At 35.9% G+C, this 19,090-nt stretch overlaps 1 protein-coding gene across 5 annotated transcripts; it reads right to left on the bottom strand.

Annotated features, from left to right (window-relative positions):
• Nucleotides 1-2,207: 2,207 nt before the first annotated feature.
• On the bottom strand, nt 2,208-14,850 carry LOC125261163. Of its 5 annotated transcripts, XM_048179770.1 has the most exons (19): nt 14,736-14,850; nt 13,896-13,930; nt 11,326-11,430; nt 9,491-9,614; nt 9,347-9,406; nt 9,027-9,098; nt 7,912-8,283; nt 7,725-7,826; nt 7,363-7,595; nt 7,101-7,279; nt 6,926-7,019; nt 6,488-6,838; nt 6,271-6,388; nt 6,056-6,147; nt 5,806-5,968; nt 5,221-5,325; nt 4,673-4,837; nt 3,884-4,066; nt 2,208-2,996 (listed from the first exon to the last, which is right to left on the bottom strand). In XM_048179770.1, the coding sequence occupies exons 2-19, from the start codon at nt 13,917-13,919 to the stop codon at nt 2,782-2,784; spliced, it is 2,757 nt and encodes a 918-aa protein (XP_048035727.1). In that variant the 5' UTR covers nt 13,920-13,930; nt 14,736-14,850; the 3' UTR covers nt 2,208-2,781. The 5 variants fall into 5 exon arrangements, with proteins under 5 accessions (XP_048035727.1, XP_048035724.1, XP_048035723.1 ...); XM_048179767.1 differs by lacking the exon at nt 14,736-14,850 and having other exon boundaries at nt 5,806-5,923; nt 13,896-13,934; XM_048179766.1 differs by lacking the exon at nt 14,736-14,850 and having other exon boundaries at nt 13,896-13,934.
• Nucleotides 14,851-19,090: the final 4,240 nt, after the last annotated feature.

A 19,090-nucleotide genomic window follows, 5' to 3' on the forward strand; every position in this document is an offset into this window, starting at 1 on the left:
TGAAAGTGGCTGCAACAGTGATGGCCCTGATAGGGAGCATCTGAGCGAAGCGGCCCACCCGCCACAAAATGGTGATGTAGAGGTAAACCATCCAGAGGACAAGGCAGATATCCACAAGAACCAACCGGTGTGACCCACCTCCCCACCGGCACCAAACAGCTCTCATGAACATGCACCCCATCCTCCAGACAGTTCACCCCTGAATTGCCACCCAACAGTACACCTGGCAAATGGGCTTCCCCAGCCAGGCACTTCCTATCTGAGCCATCACCAACACAGTCACCCCCAACTGCTTCCCCCTCAAGTGCAGGAACAACAGAGATGCCGCACACAGCATGCACATCTAGGAGGTCCAACACATCCAAAAAAAATAAACAAAATCTGTGTTTTCAATTGAAGAAGTATGAATTCTGACTATGATGTTTCCCACCTATCTCACAACAGTTCATGACTCAAGGAAAAACACTTAAATATTCCATATTTTACTTGGGTGTGGTACATACATATGTGCTATAATAAACACACTTGTGATGGTATTGCCTGTTGTGTGAACTTCCTATGAATGTACCAAGTGGACACATTGGTTGACTCTTTAGACCAGGGGTCCCCAAACTTGTTCCTGGAGGGCCGGTGTCCTGCAGAGTTTAGCTCCAACTTGCATCAGCACGCCTTCCTGGAAGTTTCTAGTATGCTTAGTAGGACCTTAATTAGCTGCTTCAGGTGTGTATGATTAGGGTTGGAGCTAAACTCTGCAGAGACACCGGCCCTTCAGGAGCAGGAATGGTGACCCCTGCTTTAGACTAATGCAGTTGCTCACAAGTTCATGACTCAAGCAAAAGCACTTAAATAGTCCATATTTTACTTGGATGTGGACCATACATATGTGCACTACGGTAATAAACAATTTTGATGGCATTGCCTGTGTAGAGTGAGGTTGGGCATCTAAAGACCTCACTGAAACTATGCCTGGGACAAGGCTGTGTCTATTTAATGTTGAAATTAAAGCCTGACGTAGGACTAAACCAAATACATAGTTGGAAAGGTCTTGGTCTGGAGAGTAATGTATGTTAGTATGAAGATTGTAAATGTCTCCTGCTTTGAAATATTGGCCTCTGAACCTTGACCTCAGTGCATGTTGAAAGCCTTGTCGTTCAGGAAAAAATGGGGCTACAGACATGGGACCAACTGTTATAGAGAGCTCTTGACTTTAGCTATGTGACTATACTCATATGGATAGAGTCATTAAATGGGGGTGCAGTCAATTATGGTAAAAATTGATTTTCACCTATTTAACAGTCAGATATTTAAAATATTAGCACACAAATGCTATTTACAATCACTTTAATACCTAAGTGTACTCTTAATTCAGTATTTATAAACTCTGATTCTAAGTAATAAGTAATATTTATTTAAAACTACAATTCCCTCTAGCATCGCCATGCCGCTCGCATCAAATTAGCACCATATTTGTAGTTTTACCGGTTAGCAAAGTGTTGCTGTGAATAGGGTTGTAAAAAGATATATCTACGGAATATACCAAACATATTGTACAGCCGAAGTCGTACTTACACTGTATTTAGAAGATCTATGTTAAGAAAAAGTAAAGATGTTGGTTTATTTAAGATATTTTAGAGCAGCCTAATAAAAACATTAAAAAAATAAATAAAATAAAATAAATAAATAAATAAATAAAAAAAAACAACTTATTAAGGTTAAGTACGTGTTGAAAGTTTCAAATCGTTTGTTTGGCCCATTGCTTTACTAACCTGCCCTAGTGTGCTTATGCTAGCATTAGCAGTTAGCAGTGCATTTCGTGTAGCCTAAAGATTGTGCTTTATAAAATAATGCTATTTGGGTGAATATGGCGCTGTTTGTATTTCATTAGCGTTTACTTTCGCACATGAAAAAAAAAAATAGTATTTACTATAGTAAATTGTAGTAGACTGTATATATTAAAGTATGTACAACACTTCGTTAATGAATGCTACAGCATACTGTTGTTAACTACTAACTGATAAACTGTAATATACTTTACTATTAGTAGAGTAACCTGTATATCCTATTTGTAGAAAACTCAGTACAGTATTGGATAATTTGTTTACTATAGTTGTCATATTACAACAACTATAGAACAATAGTATTACTGTAAATTACTATAGGCCTAGTATTTTTTCATGCTGACATGCTTAAAAATGACACAAAAACTGTTTCAATTTACCCCAACCATCAATTTTTTTTTATTATTGTTTATGATACATCAGTTTTGACAAGAAGTTAAAAACTGATGCATGTTCTCCATCATAGTTTCTGCAACCACTTCACCAAATTTGGAAAGCATTTTGGAAAAGATGTATTAAAATGGTAATTGTGTACAGGCAAAATAGTGTAAAGTGGTGCAAGAATAAAAATAAATGGGTGCATGTTTGTGTGATGTCATCCAGGAGATGTCTTCATTTTTCTTCCTTGCTGTCGCCATAAATACGGTATATGCCATGATCCTACAGCTGTTTGGGTCCATGTTTTTTTAAAAAGCAAAATTTGGGTTATCATAATCCATTTCACTTAAGCCTATAATTAAAAGGTTCAATTACATCTACATCACTGAGCATGAAGTATCAGGGTCGCAAGTACAGCTAGACTTTATGTATTGCATGTGATCTTACATGTGTTGTACAAACTTGTACAAGATAAAAATACAAACTATGACATAATGATTAGGACAAGTGTGACAAGTTATTAGGACAGATGCCAACTGATGCACATGACACAGCTGTAGCTCATCTATAGTTCATCATCTGTAGAGGCATCTGTGGAGACATGCTCATATGGGTCTTCTTCTTCTTCTTCTTCTTCTTCAACAACAGTTCCACCATTCCCACAAATTTGGGAGTATGTTTCTTTCACAGCTACCATGTCTGTCTTGAGTGCCTCAAGGATTTGGAGGACAGCACTGCGCAGGCCATGGTATGCTTGACCAGAAAGTCCTGAAGGGTAGCCTAAATATCAAATTGGGATAACAATAAAAAAGTATTTAGGAGTGAACACCAAATATGGCACTATGTATGAATTAGTATATCTAAAACAGTTTAATATAACTACATGAATTAAACAAACAGCATTAAAGGTTAGCTCACCCAAAAATTAATATTCTGTCGTTCATTACTCTCCCTCATGTCGTGTCACACCCGTAAGACCTTTGTTAATCTTCAGAACACAAATTAAGATATTTTTGATGAAATCCGATGGCTCAGTGAGGCCTGCATAGCCAGCAATGACATTTCCTCTCACTAAAATCCTTAGAGGTACTAAAAACATATTTAAATCAGTTCATGTGAGTACAGTGGTTCAATATCAATATTATAAAGCGATGAGAATATATTTTGTGTGCAAAAAAACTATAGTGATGACCGATTTCAAAACACTGCTTCATGAAGCTTCGAAGCGTTAAGAATCAGCGTGTCAAATCAGCAGTTCAGAGCGCCAAAGTCACGTGATTACAGGAGTTTGACACTTTATCCGACTCATGATTCGACACGCTGATTCATAACGCTCCGAAGCTTCCTGAAGCAGTGTTTTGAAATCGGCCATCACTAAATAAGTTGTTATTTTATATTCTCGTGGCTTTATAATATTAATATTGAATCACTGTACTCACATGAACTGATTTAAATATGTTTTTAGTACATCAATGGATCTTGACAGAGGAAGTGTCATTGCTCCCTATGAAGGCCTCACTGAGCCATTGGATTTCATCAAAAATATCTTAATTTGTGTTCCGAAGATGAACGAAGGTCTCTTACGGGTGTGGAACAGAATGAGGGTGAGTAATTAATGACATTTTTCATTTTTGGCTGAACTAACCCTTTAAGAAATTAGTACTCACTCTGTGTGGCCAGGTCATCTGATAGTACACTAGCCTGGTCCTTCAAGGCCCTGTAGCTTCTTGTAAGATGCGTCCAATGTTGTTTCATTTCTTCTACAAGAATAACCTCTTCCTCAACCAGTCTCTCCAGCTGCATCACCTTGTCGAAAACCTTCTTCTTCACGCCTAAGGAAGTGTCAGTTTCTATGAAGACAAATGACATATTAAAATACTACCTCATAAAGGAATAGTTCTTACACAAACACATCGATCCGCTTCAGAAGGTCTTTATTAACCCCCGGAGCCGCGTGGAGCACTTTTATAATGGATGGATGCACTTCTATGGACTTTAAAACTGATCTACCCATTCACTGCCATTATAAAGCTTGGAAGAGCCAGGACATTTATAACTCTGATTGCATTCGTCTGAAAGAATAATAATTTTAATTTATGGGTGAACTAACCCTTTAATGCCTTTTTGTGAGTAAAATCTGTACAATTCTTTGTCCCTAGAACATAGGCAACAAGTAACTGGTGTTGAATCTACAGTGTGGGAAAAGAAAAGGGCTAACCACCTTGACAAGTTAATCTGAGGAGTCAGACCTTTAGTCACTTCCTCTGAAGTGTAGTTTGAGTAGGCAAAAAAGACAAAAGTTTTAAAAAACAAAAAATTGGAATATTGTCTGCACATTTCTATTGTCTGAAACAAAATGAAAAGCACATAGGCCTCTTTCCTTTGAAAGTCAGAGTTTAATGAAGTAAGTGTTTAATGAGGATTCACTAAAATGATTAATGTCAAACTTTACATACCAGAATCCCAAGGCCAGATAGGGCTTTCTGTTGCCAGAAGGTCTTCAACTGAATCTACAAATACTGTGGTGGTTGGAAGATCATTGTATTGGGATATGGCATTAAACAGCTTTTTCTTATCCTCTCGAATCCGTCTTCGGATCTTGTGTCGCTGTTTGTTGCGGTCTGCAGAAAAACAAAAACAAACAGTAAAAACAGGTTTAAGGAGGATACGCATAAAATTGGTCATTGTGCTAATGGACATCCAAAAGGCACCTTACAAATTATGGTATAAAGCTCACATAACATCAGCAAAGCCATATAAATAACCTGGAATGTGGCCAATGTTCAAGTAATGCAGGGAGTTGTGTGATGGTAACATTGGACATATAGGAAGGTAGGACTGTTCACACAATGTACAAAGGTTATGTAGTGGTTTAAGTGCAGTGTGTTGACTGAAGACTATGTTAAGAGTTAAAATGTGATAATTTAAATTACTTAGTTATAGCCATAGATATCACATTTTAAAATGACTTCCACAAGTACATGAAGGCTTGGAGGCTACTTACCAGTTGCTCTATACAGATCCCTCTTTTTCTGCTGGATGCCCAAGAATAAGCCTTCAATCAGATGTTGCAATGCCACTGGATCATCTGTTCTGAGGTCATCTGGAGCTGTAAAGAATTTGAAGGTATGATCAGTATCATACATCTTCTGTGCCATCAAAAATAGAGCAATTATACCATTTCTATAAAACACCTTATACAAACATATTTCAGCCTAAGGGGGTTGACAATATGGGAAAAGGGGGATTTAATAAGAAGAATGTAGTAGGAATACATGTAAAAACAAAAAAGGACATCCACAAACGTTCTGCCAAAGAACCTGAAAACATTTGCTCAGTTTGCTAATTTTTTAAGGGTGAATAAGTATAATAAAGTTTTGAAGGAGAAAGCTACACCCAAGTTTACTTATTAAAAACACAGAGTTCCCAATCATGCTAATCTTTTAATACCGTTTGGTGTGGCCCCTTAATGTCACTTAAGGGGTCAGGTGTTAAAACACAAACCAGCAAGGAAAAATAACTTATTCAATCATTTTTAAATTTATGATAATTCTCTATCAATAAGAGACAGCAACAAGTACATACTTACTGTCAACTGCCCACTGTCTCACATCAGTGACCCACTGTTGCAGTTCCTCTTCAGACCTTTGTGTGCTCTTCTTTATAGCCTCAATGTCATCTTTGACTTCCTTTGTCTTTCGGATAGTCTCAAAAGTATAATTAATGGAAAGTCTCACAAACCTTTGGCAATACTGAAAGTATTAGATACTAAGTATATACAATCAGTGGACAGTTTAAATTTAACCTTCATTGATGAAATCTTTATTTTTTTTACTTACCTTCAAGTACCGTGTAGACAAGTACTTGTGCAGGTTTCTTTTTTTTCGCACATTCCATCCTCTGGCATGCAATGTGATCATATCTACTCGTGCTGTAATGATGAAAGAGTTAAATGTGCCTTTCATCTAGTGGTTAGTCATCAAGTATGATGAATGAAAGGGAAAAAAAAATTAACAAATATAATGTTACCAAACTTTAAAAAAGGACCACTTACCAGCCTTACTCATGTATTTTGTTGTTAGAGCCACACGGGACAAAAAGCTGTTCACTTGTTCAACTTCTTCACCGATGGTTGTACCTGCCCCTGTTTGGTTTTTGCCACCCCACTGCACCTACAGCATACACATCAGATGTCCAAACTACCATTTTGATGTCCCTGAACTTTGTATTTTCTCTAACAATATGGTAAGTCCTTTAAAAATATCACTTACCTCACATTTTGTTGAGTGGCCCTTTGCATGCATAACTGAGAGAAATGGCTTCATCTGAGTCAAATTTTGCATTTCTGGGAATGCTTGAGCCACCTTTTGCAGATAGGGCCAATATCGACACATGATGTCAGTGCAGAAAAACTTGCAGTTTGTCTTTGTGGCCAGTTCGTTTTGCAAAAACAGAGGGTATGCAAATATCTCTCCCCTAAACATGTTCAGACCTCTAAGCAATATGCAGTGTCTGCAAACTGCCACCTCTAGGCCTTCTTCATCACATTTGGTGTTTGTCTTCTTAGAGGTCTCCCTGGCTGCAGCCCATGTTGATGTTCCACAGATGCCTTTTCCATGTATCTTTAACACAATGTCATATCAAATAAATACACAAACTAAATCCAGATTTACTTTGTACAAACCCAAGTCTTTTGACAAATATCTTACTGGATTGGTCTTCTCACGAACACAATCAACAAATGTTGCTACATCTTTGTCATTGGCAAGAAAAACTCCATCAAAAAACGGTTGTTCCTCTGCCCTACACAAATAAAATACGGTAATGTCCAAAAATATATTCACAAGAAATGTTGACAGTGAAAAGTTATCAATAATAATATACCCCTTTGTTTTGCTGAATCTATATAGTTTTCGGTTTCCATCTGCAGACACAGCAACTGTATCTGGGGTGCAAGCTGGGCAAGTGAAGTGGTCAATGCCACAGAGTTTCTCTCTTTTATGACGACAATATGTCCATTCAAGGAAAGCTTTTTGGAAGACGTCGCCACAAATGTTACCACTCTGGAATTATCAAAATTTGAATAAGTGACATGATAGTTAGACTTGCATAAATGCAGAAAACAAAATGGCTTTCCAAATCTTACCCTTCCAAATTGTTGTGAGCGCTGTTGTAACATTTTCACAAATGCTTGTCTTGAAAGCCCAGGTGCAGTGATCTTCAGGTCCTCAAAAGATTTGAAAAGGTCTACCTGGTATATAGTTTGAAACCCAACAGTACCTGGCCAGTAACCACTAAACAGCAGGTCCACCACCTCAGGTGTCCATGATGCATGACATGTTCTGCAATTCATAACTGGCAGGAAGATGTCATAGCGACCTGCAAAGAAAAAAAAAAAGGAAAAAAAATAAAATAAAAAAAATAGTAAACACACATTGATACTCTTCAGTCATCTCTCAGCAGGTTAAGCAAATAGAGAAATACAATACAAAACATTGCAAGTCATACCATTTATACAGATGAGTACAACTGATCGCCCAGCGACAACAGACAGGTTTTGAGGGTCACAATCACAAATTTTGTCAGGTTGTGTAATGGGCAGCAAACACACTAGATGAAAGGAAAAATATATTACATTTAATATATTAAAAAAGGAAATAAATAAGTTGTTTTTAAGCTATGAAGTACGTCTTACCTTGTTCATATATGATATTTTGGCCACTGAGGTCTTGAACAGCAGTTGATGGAGGGACAGGTTTATAGAACCCATCTATAAGAGTCTCTCTGTTGTGAAAAAACATATTTTGATGCATAGAAACGTCACACTGCCCACAGTAACGGGGTTTTGGCAGACAGTCTTTGCATCTGATGACTGCTTCTTTCATGTTGCAATGATCACAAGGACCACGACGCACGCAGTCTGAAGCAAGCAAACTGTCAAGAAGTTTTGGCCTTGCTTCCTGCCAACGTTCTTCAGACAAGGTTTGCCTCAATGCCCAATCATGAGATGCTGTTGATCTGGGTTCATCACAGTCCATTGCATTTTGGAGTAGATGTAGTTGTAAATCTTGCAATAAAAAAAAATAAAAATTACATTAGAGTTCCTTACATGTCACAAGCTTGTAAACCAAGAGCACAAACTCAGTTTATGTTGTTTAAAAAGACAAATAATCTCCTGCAAATTTGTACATTTAACATAAAATGTTGGCACTTTTATCCATTCAGATGGACTTTATGAAGACAGTGATACAGTTCTGATAGGTCAAAACATTTAAAGGGTTAGTTCAGCCAAAAATGAAAAATGTCATTAATTACTTCACCCTCATTCTGTTCCACACCTGTAAGACCTTCGTTCATCTTCAGAACACAAATTAAGATATTTCAGATGAAATCCGATGGCTCAGTGAGGCCTGCATAGCCAGCAATGACATTTCCTCTCTCAAGATCCATTAATGTACTAAAAACATATTTAAATCAGTTCATGTGAGTACAGTGGTTCAATATTAATATTATAAAGCGACGAGAATATTTTTGGAGTGCCAAAAAAACAAAATAAAGACTTATTTAGTGATGGCCGATTTCAAAATGCTGCTTCAGGAAGCTTTGGAGCGTTATGAGTTATGAGGATCTTGAGAGAGGAAATGTCATTGCTGGCTATGCAGGCCTCACGGAGTCATCAGATTTCAACTAAAATATCTTAATTCGTGTTCTGAAGATGAATGAAGGTCTTACGGGTGTGGAACGACATGAGGGTGAGTAATAAATTACAGAATTTTCATTTTTGGGTGAGGTAACCCTTGGTAAACTTACCAATAATCTGTTGTGCATCGACATCTCCAAAATGTTGTTTGGTAGTAGAGGCTTCAGATGTGCAGGCAGTTCCTAGAATTATACAATTTTAAATGCAGTATCATGTATGCAAAGAACAGAACAGATGCAAATCAACATGAAAGGGGATTACTTCTAGGGAACGGAGAAGGGAACTGTCTGTTAGTATAGACAGACTTCAGGGTATACATGTCTAAGGTATGTCAAAGAAATACAGTATATGGTTGAATAAAAGCGTCTGCCAAATGGATAAATGTTAAAACATGACGGTGCATAGAATAAAAAAATAAACAATATCTTACCAAGATCAACTTCTTGAGGGTTACTTGCAATGGTAGAGGCCACTGGTCTTCCAGATCGGTCTAGAGTAAAACAAACAAACAAAAAAATATTTGATTTACACAAAACTTAGTGAAAATCAAAGGATCTAAAACATCAAATCATACCTGTCCTCAGTTTGCGCTTCTCATAGACCAAAAATCCTTCTTGGTCTCTCCTTTTCCACTGCAGTTTTAGATCAAACTTCTTTCTTTTTCGTGTTTTATGTGGTGTTTTGACTGCTTCCTCACTCTGTATTACTCAAACATAAGAGGTAGAACAATGACTTCAGAATATAATATAAGGGGTAGAACAATAACACGATTCAGAACATCATTTATGGAAGTTGCAAAAAATACAAACAGTGCTAGTACTATATTATAATGATTCATTTTATTTACACACACACATACACACATATATATATATACATATATATACATATATACATATATATATATATATATATATATATATATATATATATATATATATATATATATGTATATACACACATACACATATATATATATATATATATATATATATATACACACATACACATATATATATATACATACATACATACATACATACATATATATATATATATATATATATATATATATATATATATATATATATACATACATATATATATATATATACATATACACACATATATATATATATACATACATATATATATATACATACATATATATATATATACATATACACACATATATATATATACATACATACATATATATATATACATACATACATACATACATACATACATATATATATATATATATACATACATACATATACATATACATAAATATATATATACATACATACATACATACATATATATATATATATATATATATATATATATATATATATATATATATATATATATATATATATATATAGTACAGTCCAAAAGTTTGGAACCACTAAGATTTTTAATGTTTTTAAAAGAAGTTTCGTCTGCTCACCAAGGCTACATTTATTTAATTAAAAATACAATAAAAAACAGTAATATTGTGAAATATTATTACAATTTAAAATAACTGTGTACTATTTAAATATATTTGACAAAGTAATTTATTCCTGTGATGCAAAGCTGAATTTTCAGCATCGTTACTCCAGTCTTCAGTGTCACATGATCCTTCAGAAATCATTCTAATATGCTGATTTGCTGCTCAATAAACATTTATGATTATTTTCAATGTTGAAAACAGTTGTGTACTTTTTTTTTTCAGGATTCCTTGATGAATAGAAAGTTCAAAAGAACAGCATTTATCTGAAATACAAAGCTTCTGTAGCATTATACACTACCGTTCAAAAGTTTGGGGTCAGTAAGAATTTTTATTTTTTATTTTTTTGAAAAGAAATGAAAGAAATTAATACTTTTATTCAGCAAGGCTGCATTAAATCAATCAAAAGTGGCAGTAAAGACATTTATAATGTTACAAAAGATTAGATTTCAAATAAATGCTGTTCTTATGAACTTTATATTCATCAAATAATCCTGAAAAAAAATACTGTACTCAAATATTTTGTACAATTGTACACATTAAATGTTTCTTGAGCAGCAGATCAGCATATTAGAATGATTTCTGAAGGATCATGTGACACTGAAGACTGGAGTAATGATGCTGAAAATTCAGCTTTGCATCACAGGAATAAATTACTTTGTGAAATATATTCAAATAGAAAACAGTTATTTTAAATTGTAATAATATTTCACAATATTACTGTTTTTTACTGTATTTTTAATTAAATAAATGTAGCCTTGGTGAGCAGACGAAACTTCTTTTAAAAACATTAAAAATCTTAGTGGTTCCAAACTTTTGGACTGTACTGTATATATATATATATATACACATATGTTGGTGAAATACTGCTTGATGCACAATGCGTGGTACATAATTTTATAAAAAAATACCTGTATCTCCTCCAAATCAGCCATTATTTCATCAAGATCAAGGTGTAATTCCTCCTCCATATTTTTCTCTGGTGTAGGCTGATCAGATGACCCTTTTTTAAACACCTGAGGGCCACAAAAAAACAAAATACACATAAAAACAAATGAATATATGTGGTTTGCATACAACTTCCTGGAGGGTTTAATGTCCATGCTTAAGGTGGGAGACATCCTTGATGTTTCTTTTGCTACCCAGGCAGTGCTTAGATAAATGTTTTCAATGCTGGGTAATTGGGTGCCAGTGATGCATTCGGAAGTTGCCAACACCTGCTGGTGTGTTTATGGTCCGATGTGGGACAGTTGCCATGCTGTCAATAGTACAGGCGGATATAATTATAAATAGTGATATTTTACAATTATACTTTAAATACAATAGCTAGTTACAAAAGTTAGTAACTGTTTACTCAAATGACTCAACTTTGCTCCATCATAGGGCCAGAAGACCACTTTTTTGGGGGGATATTTTGTTGTCTAATTGAGTTAGGCAATTAGGCAATTGTTGTTAAGGTGTCAGTTGATGACATACATTGTGAACTTGTTTTGTATGCATTACTTTTATTCCTATTTCATATTCACTTGGCTATAGGTTGACTTACCGACTCTCCCCAACAGGGAAAAAAGATAATTCTAGACTTCTATACAAAAAAGGTAAATATAACAGGTATGCACAACTGCAACACAACGGCAGTGGACAGTGTGTATCAACACTGCAGGAAATAAAACAATATATGCAATTGTAGGTTCTACAGACATGTGGTGTGTGTTTTTCTTCTGCATGTTTACATCTGTCACGTTATTGTGTTAAGGTGTGAAAAAAAAAGAAAGGATCGGTCATTTTCAAAAAATGTAAAAAAAAAAAAAAAAAAAAAAAAAAAAAAAAAAATGTAAAAATGTATATATGTTGTATTATAACGTATTAACCTACATTTCTTATCTTGCACTGCTCTGTGGCACGCCAGTGATTATGTAATCACGTCGGAAAGGTCATGGTTGACATAGACAGAAGTACCACCCCCATGTTTGCAAAGTGCACATGTGAAGACTAATACAAAAGTCCTTTAACAACAACAAAAAAAAAAGTTGCAAAAACAATGATGTCAGATGATTTGAAGTTGAAGATGGAGGTTTTTTTTGGTAAAGGGCGTTTGTATTAGTCCTCGCATGTTCGTTTGGGGTGGTACTTCCGCGTACGTCTAGCGTGACCTTTCTGATGTGATTACACAATCAATGGCGAGCCGCACAGCAGCGCAAGATGAGCAATTTCAGTCAAAAAGTATATACAATATTTTTCAAATGACCGATTGTTTCGCTAGATAGGACCCTATATTCCTCAGCTGGGATCATGCAGTGCCTCTGAAGCCCTTCTTTTGAACTGCATTGATTTGGACTTTCAACATTTGGGTTGCCTTTGAAGTCTATTATGTAGGGGAAAAAATCCTGGAATGTTTCCTCAAAAAAAAAAAAAAAAAAATTTCTTTTTGACTGAAGAAAGAAAGACATGAACATCTAGGATGAGATTGGGGTGATTAAAATATCAGGAAATTTCCATTTTGAAGTGAACTATCCTAATCCTTTAAGAATCTATTGGTCATGTCAATCACAGTACAGATTGCCTACACCAAACATTAATCTCTAAACCTACCCATTACCGTAACCAATGAAATTAGCAGCAGGGCGGGATTTCTGGTGGTTTGGGGGAGAAAAAAAAAAGCGCTTTCATCTTTAACCTTATGCCTAAAAATCCTTTGGAAATTGGAAACCAACATACAACAAATTGGGTTCCAGGGGTGACACAGGGATGGGGAATCACCATGGATATGTGTATATATGAAGACTTCAGATGCAAAGCCTCCAAGTGTCATCTGAAATGTTCTTCTAAAATGAGCATTTTTATCAAGCTCATATGTTTATGTTCAGTTATTTCACTTTAATGTCACTGAAAAGGACCTATTAATTGCCATTAAAGTGAAATAACTGAACCTAAACATACAAGCTTGATAAAAATGCTCATTTTAGAAGAACATTTCAGATGACACTTGGAGGCTTTTGCATCTGAAGGATATGTATATACATCTAATGGGGAGTCACGAGGTGACATATTGGGCACGGACGCGGCTTCTGATGTCACACTTGGCTGTGGGCGGAGTTGGATGTCCACCGCAGGCTGCAGCCTACTTGAGATAGTCCTCACTGCAGAACACAAGATCCAAGGGGCGGAGTGTATCTCCTCCCACTTTCCATAGCCCTAAACCTACCCGACTCCGCCCCCTGGCTCTAACCCTACCCATCTCCACCTCCTGGTTCTAGATCCAACTCCTCCCACTTTCCATATATCTTAACCTACCCGACTCCGCCCCTTGGATCTTGAGTGTTCTGAAGTGAGGGGCTACTGGCCTATTTGGGCTGGCCTAGACGTATGGGCAGATTCAACAGCTACATTAAAATGCATGTAGAATACATACATAAATGTAGTAATGCGCACTCATAAGCAATGGCTATGGCACAAGTTGGTGCTACATGGAAAGACTAACCTGCTGCTTTTCTATCACTTTCATATGTCGGGAACCTGCAAGCACATATAAAATTGTTTGGTGATGTAAACGTAGTTTCTTACTGTGTGGGCGCGCGCGCGCACACACACACACACACACACACACACACACACACACACACACACACACATTGATAGTGCGCATGTTTGCACACGGCGTTTTATGGCAACACATAATTGGTCGACAGTTTCATGGGATTTGTAGTTCTTAAGGTATAAACGCAGATTAACCTCATCTAATAATACATCGAAAGTAATGCAATGTATATCGCATTTGTTTGCACATATGGATGTGCTCATAACTGGTGAACTGGTGATTTGCTGAATGTGTGTATGTGCAAACATATAAGTTTTATGTTCAGACAGTTCACCGTTAGCTCACCAACGTTAGCCACCTAGCTAGCTACAAAATGTACTACAGAAACATAATTGAAGGGCATTGCTTTTATCAGGAGTGCTCACACAAGATTCTAACATCACATTTACCATTACAGCAAACATTTATCACTAAAAAAAGAACTTAGCAAGCGCTAATTTTAGTTCACTATAGCCACCTGGCTACAAACGTACCTACTTTGCCAGGGTTCTGTCGATGTATGCTGCGGCTGTAATTTTTGTACTGCAGAGTACGTAATGTTAATTGAAGGAAGCTAGCTAAATTAGCTTATCTGTTCTACTGGCGTCGTGAGCACTCTCATGATTCTAACGTTACATTTACCATCAGATTAAACATGTTTCAGTAATATAACACGAATCACGTTACATTTATCACTAAAATAACACAGTTTTAGGATAATTGGATATGCTGTAGTGTACATACCTCTGACTGTTAATCGAAATGTAACATGTCCTTCTCTTTAGCGACCCCAGTGGACGTTTTTGTTTCAGAACTATAGCAATACGTACCTGGTGGTACATATTTGTGGCGCTGCAAAAAAGTGCGCAGAGGTACGTATTTCCTATGAGACCAGGTTGCAAATATCTAAAGATATTTTAAAATGAACAAAGACATTTGCTTTGCTGTTTCAACCCCCTCTCTCTTGCTACACGGGTCATTTGGATGGCACAAAGGTGTTGATAGTGATCAAGTGTTTACATCGGGGATCTACAAATTGTCACCTTTAGTACAGTGGGGGAGTTTTAATCTTCTGATTGGTCAGTTTGAATGTCTCACATTTGGGTTTCAGTCACATGGTCAAGGAAGGGATAAAAGAAGATTGTAACTGTTGCTCTGGCTCTCTTTGATTCTTGGCTTTTCTTGGGCACTCTCTGGCCCTCTCTCTCTCTCTCTCTCTCTCTCTTTCTCTTTCTCTCTCTCAGGTAACTTTTTACACACATGCTGGATACGATTAATGGTAAATGATTTTATCATCTCATACATCTATTTTGTAATTATTTTAAGTGTAACCATAATCAGATATTGCAATTACAAATTATGTGCTAACTAGTTTTGGTTTAGTATTAGTATTAATTTGCTCCCTATTTCAATACAATATTGTCACACTATAGCAACGCTCTCCCACATATTTTGCTATTATAACTGCGCTTATTTCTGTCGTTGGTATAAGTTGCAGTGGGTGGTAATAGACAAGAAATGTACAGTTTTCTACCATCTTGCTGATAAAGTTTCTTTAGTCGCTTGGCAACCTTACAGCCTGAACCCCTGTAGGAGTTCCACCCTTACAGATGGTGCCGAAACCCGGGATCCCTTGCAGTGAGTTTTCTGAAATCTACTTTGATCGGTCATCAGAATGAGGACATTTTTTCACAGTTGATCTTGTGAATGGATTAAAGCTGACCTTCTCACCAAGGAATGGGTAAGTCTGTTTTAATTGTTTAATGGTATGATATTTCAGATCTCCTCAGGGTTGGAAGGGAAAATTTCTGAAAAGAGTGACATATTGTTTGCTTTATGGAGCAAAAAAGTTGAGCCTACCTTGTGTAAACTTAAGAGAGAGTCATGGAAATCCACAAACTCCAGGAGAACACAGCAAACAACCCTGTGGTAAAGAGAACAGGTTTTGCAGTTCCTGTCAGAAAATAGGCCATACAGAGGGATGCTGGTCACTGGTCTCACAGTGTTACACCTCCACACTGTGAGACATGATACAACTTGTTTAAACAGAACCACAACATTAATTTTCTCTTAAATCATGAAGGATCAGACTTGAGTCTTTAATGACCCAGAAAACATCAAACAACAGTTTTTGTAATTTTCATCACATTCTTATGCAAATGACTAAAATTTGAGGATAATGTATTTTTACTTATTCATTCATCAAACAGTTTTATTACTGTGGCATGGGATAGTGCATAATGCATTGTATTTCAGAAGGCACTATCATCCTTTTTATACCATAGCTGAAAATGGCCAGTTATGAACTCCACATATCTTGCAAAAGTCATTTAAATACTCTCCATCTCAATTCCCAATATTCCACCCCAAATCATCACCCGCCAGCTCCTTGCTAACGTCACAGTCTTGTTGGAACGTGCCATTCACCAACCATCCAGAAATCCATCCATTTAGACCATCCATTGTAGTAAAGCATTAGTCAGTGAATAAAACAATTTAAAAATGAGTCTTCATGTATTTCTAAACCCACTGTAAATGTTTCTTTGTGAGGTTTGGTTTGGAGTGGCTGAAATGCATCTTTATGCACATCTGTCAGCCTGCATGGAGAGCTTCCTGAGACTCCAGAGACACCAGCAGCTTCAAATACCTGTTTGCTGCTCAACACTGGCTTTTTTATAGCTGCCCTTTTAAAGCAATTAATTTTTTTGACAGGAACTTTCCTTAATAAGCCTTTATCTGACCGAGTTCTGCTGTGCTCTAAATCACTCACAAATCTTATGATAATTTAATAATTTGATAATCCCCTGCCACTGCATCTGGATCATTCGTGCTCTTCAGCCAATCAGATAGAAGCTTATTAATCAACCAATCATTATCACATGAGGGCATGTCTACCTGTGTGTTACATCATCAGCTGTCGACCATGTAGAGAGGTAAAACAGTTTGGAGAATATCAGATGTATATCAGTTTATTTCATCTGTGTATTGTTAGAGAAACACTTACTTAATGCATTACAACATGATACCTTCCAGTTATGCAACTATGTGTGCATAGTTAGTAAGCGTGTTGACATTATTTATAGAAATGAGGTAAACACTGCCCTTTCTCTTTGCTTAAGACTTCTTTGTTTAGAGAAAATTTCTCAGAAGCTTTGTGAAAAGGTTTTAAGAGGAAACTCTTACCCAAGAACCTTTACTGCTATTTAACATTTACAAATTTGCAATTAATTTAACAAAAGTTAAGAATGTCAGTTTAAATACTGAATGTTCTCTTGAGTTTGGAAGCTTTCTCTTCTAAAATGAATACATCTCTCAAGATATGATTAAACAACTCCACAAACAGTGAATTAACTGTAAACCCATCCCTCAAATCTGATTGGCAGATTGGACTGTTGCTCCAGAATCAACAAAGATGTTTATAAAGAAACATGTATTTGGTGAAATCAGGTTCACTGGGTTGTGAAGATGGAAAGTTACTGAGATATCAAGTCAAGATTAGTTTCCATTCTCTTTTTTTACTTCAATATCCTGTATTGTTACTAGATAAAAAGCATTGTGGTGATACTCCTCTTTTGTTAAAGCTTTTGCAATGCAGACCTGGACATGTGAATGTGGTCTGGATGTGAAATGTGTGAATGCAATGTGCGTCAGTGGTCGTGGGTAAGTCAGAAAAACCAGCATGATGCTTCTCGTAAGTCTCTTGAACATGTCATTATTTATGGTTATATCCAGTTTAAAATGTACATCAGAAAGACAAAAAACATGCAACTTGTGTTGTTGGATAAGCTATTATTATTTTATAATATTTTCTAAAACAATGAACATTAGATAAATGACATGACATTAAATTACAGATACACATATAACACAAATACAATAATAACCCGTGTGTGTTTGTGGATTGTATTGTGTAAGTGTAATAGGTAATCTGTGTTCATGTCTATTTTGGGTGGGTTTAGTTCTGTTTTCTAGTTTTCAGATCATTTCCTTGGTTTTTCATTGGTTTGATTATCTGTTGCACCTGTTTTTTTTATTTCATTGATTTGTTTGGTTTTTGTATTTAAGCCCTTTGTTTTGTTCACTTCACTTGTCTGTTCTTGTCAGGTTATACAGATGTTCTGTTCGAGGTTTTCAGTAATGTTTTCATTAACATTAAATCTTAATTAATGAATAAAATCTTCAAACTACTGCAACTAGATCAGTTTCTCATCAGTATTTGCAACCGCTGACAATAAGCTTACAAAACAACATAATATATGCCGTATACTTGTCCATTTATAATGCGTGCATTTGTGAAAGTTCATCATAAATGTACTGAGTTTAATATAATGGCAAATTACCACATCTATTCTGTTTATCTCCTGGATGATGACCTCCTTGAATGCCCTCATCTTTAATGGGTCGTGTTGCTCAACTTGTCTCAAAAAAATCCCCCAAAGATGCCCAATAGTTTTAAGGTTGGGTGAAATACTTGTCCACTGAAGGTTTTTAACTTTAGGAGAATGTATATAGTCATTGTCATGTTGAAAAATTGCCCAACAAAGCAGAGAATGAAGAGAGGGTAGCATCTTCTGTTTTATTACATCACACAATGGTGTGTGAATTAATGAAGTCATTGATAAAGCACAACTCTCCCACACCTTCAGCACTCATTCATCCCTGTTTAAGAACTTTATAGCCACCGAACTTCACTGTAGGAACCAGGTTCCTCTCACTGTACTCCTGTATGAATATAATGGCATTCATCACCATAACTAGGGGTGTAACAGTTCAAATTACTCATGATTTTAGGGTCATGGTTTTGGTACGGTTATGTGTAATATGTCAGTGGTGTTTTAAAACGAGGAGGCAACATCCTCATTTATGTTCCTGTTACACAATTTTCCTGGTTAACATTACATAAAAAAGAGAGACCAAATACAATTCTGTTTTGTATTTTTATACTATGTAATGTTCTATTTATTAAAACCAAGTATAAATTTAATCAAGTTTGCATTTTTACATATTCCAACATAATAACTAAAGGCAGTAGCAATTTAAACAATATTTATTATTTATAAACCAATATTCAGCTTTTCTTTTTAATAGTCAATTTATTT

Source organism: Megalobrama amblycephala, unplaced genomic scaffold (genome assembly GCF_018812025.1).
Source record: "Megalobrama amblycephala isolate DHTTF-2021 unplaced genomic scaffold, ASM1881202v1 scaffold338, whole genome shotgun sequence".
Taxonomy (NCBI): Eukaryota; Metazoa; Chordata; class Actinopteri; order Cypriniformes; family Xenocyprididae; genus Megalobrama; species Megalobrama amblycephala.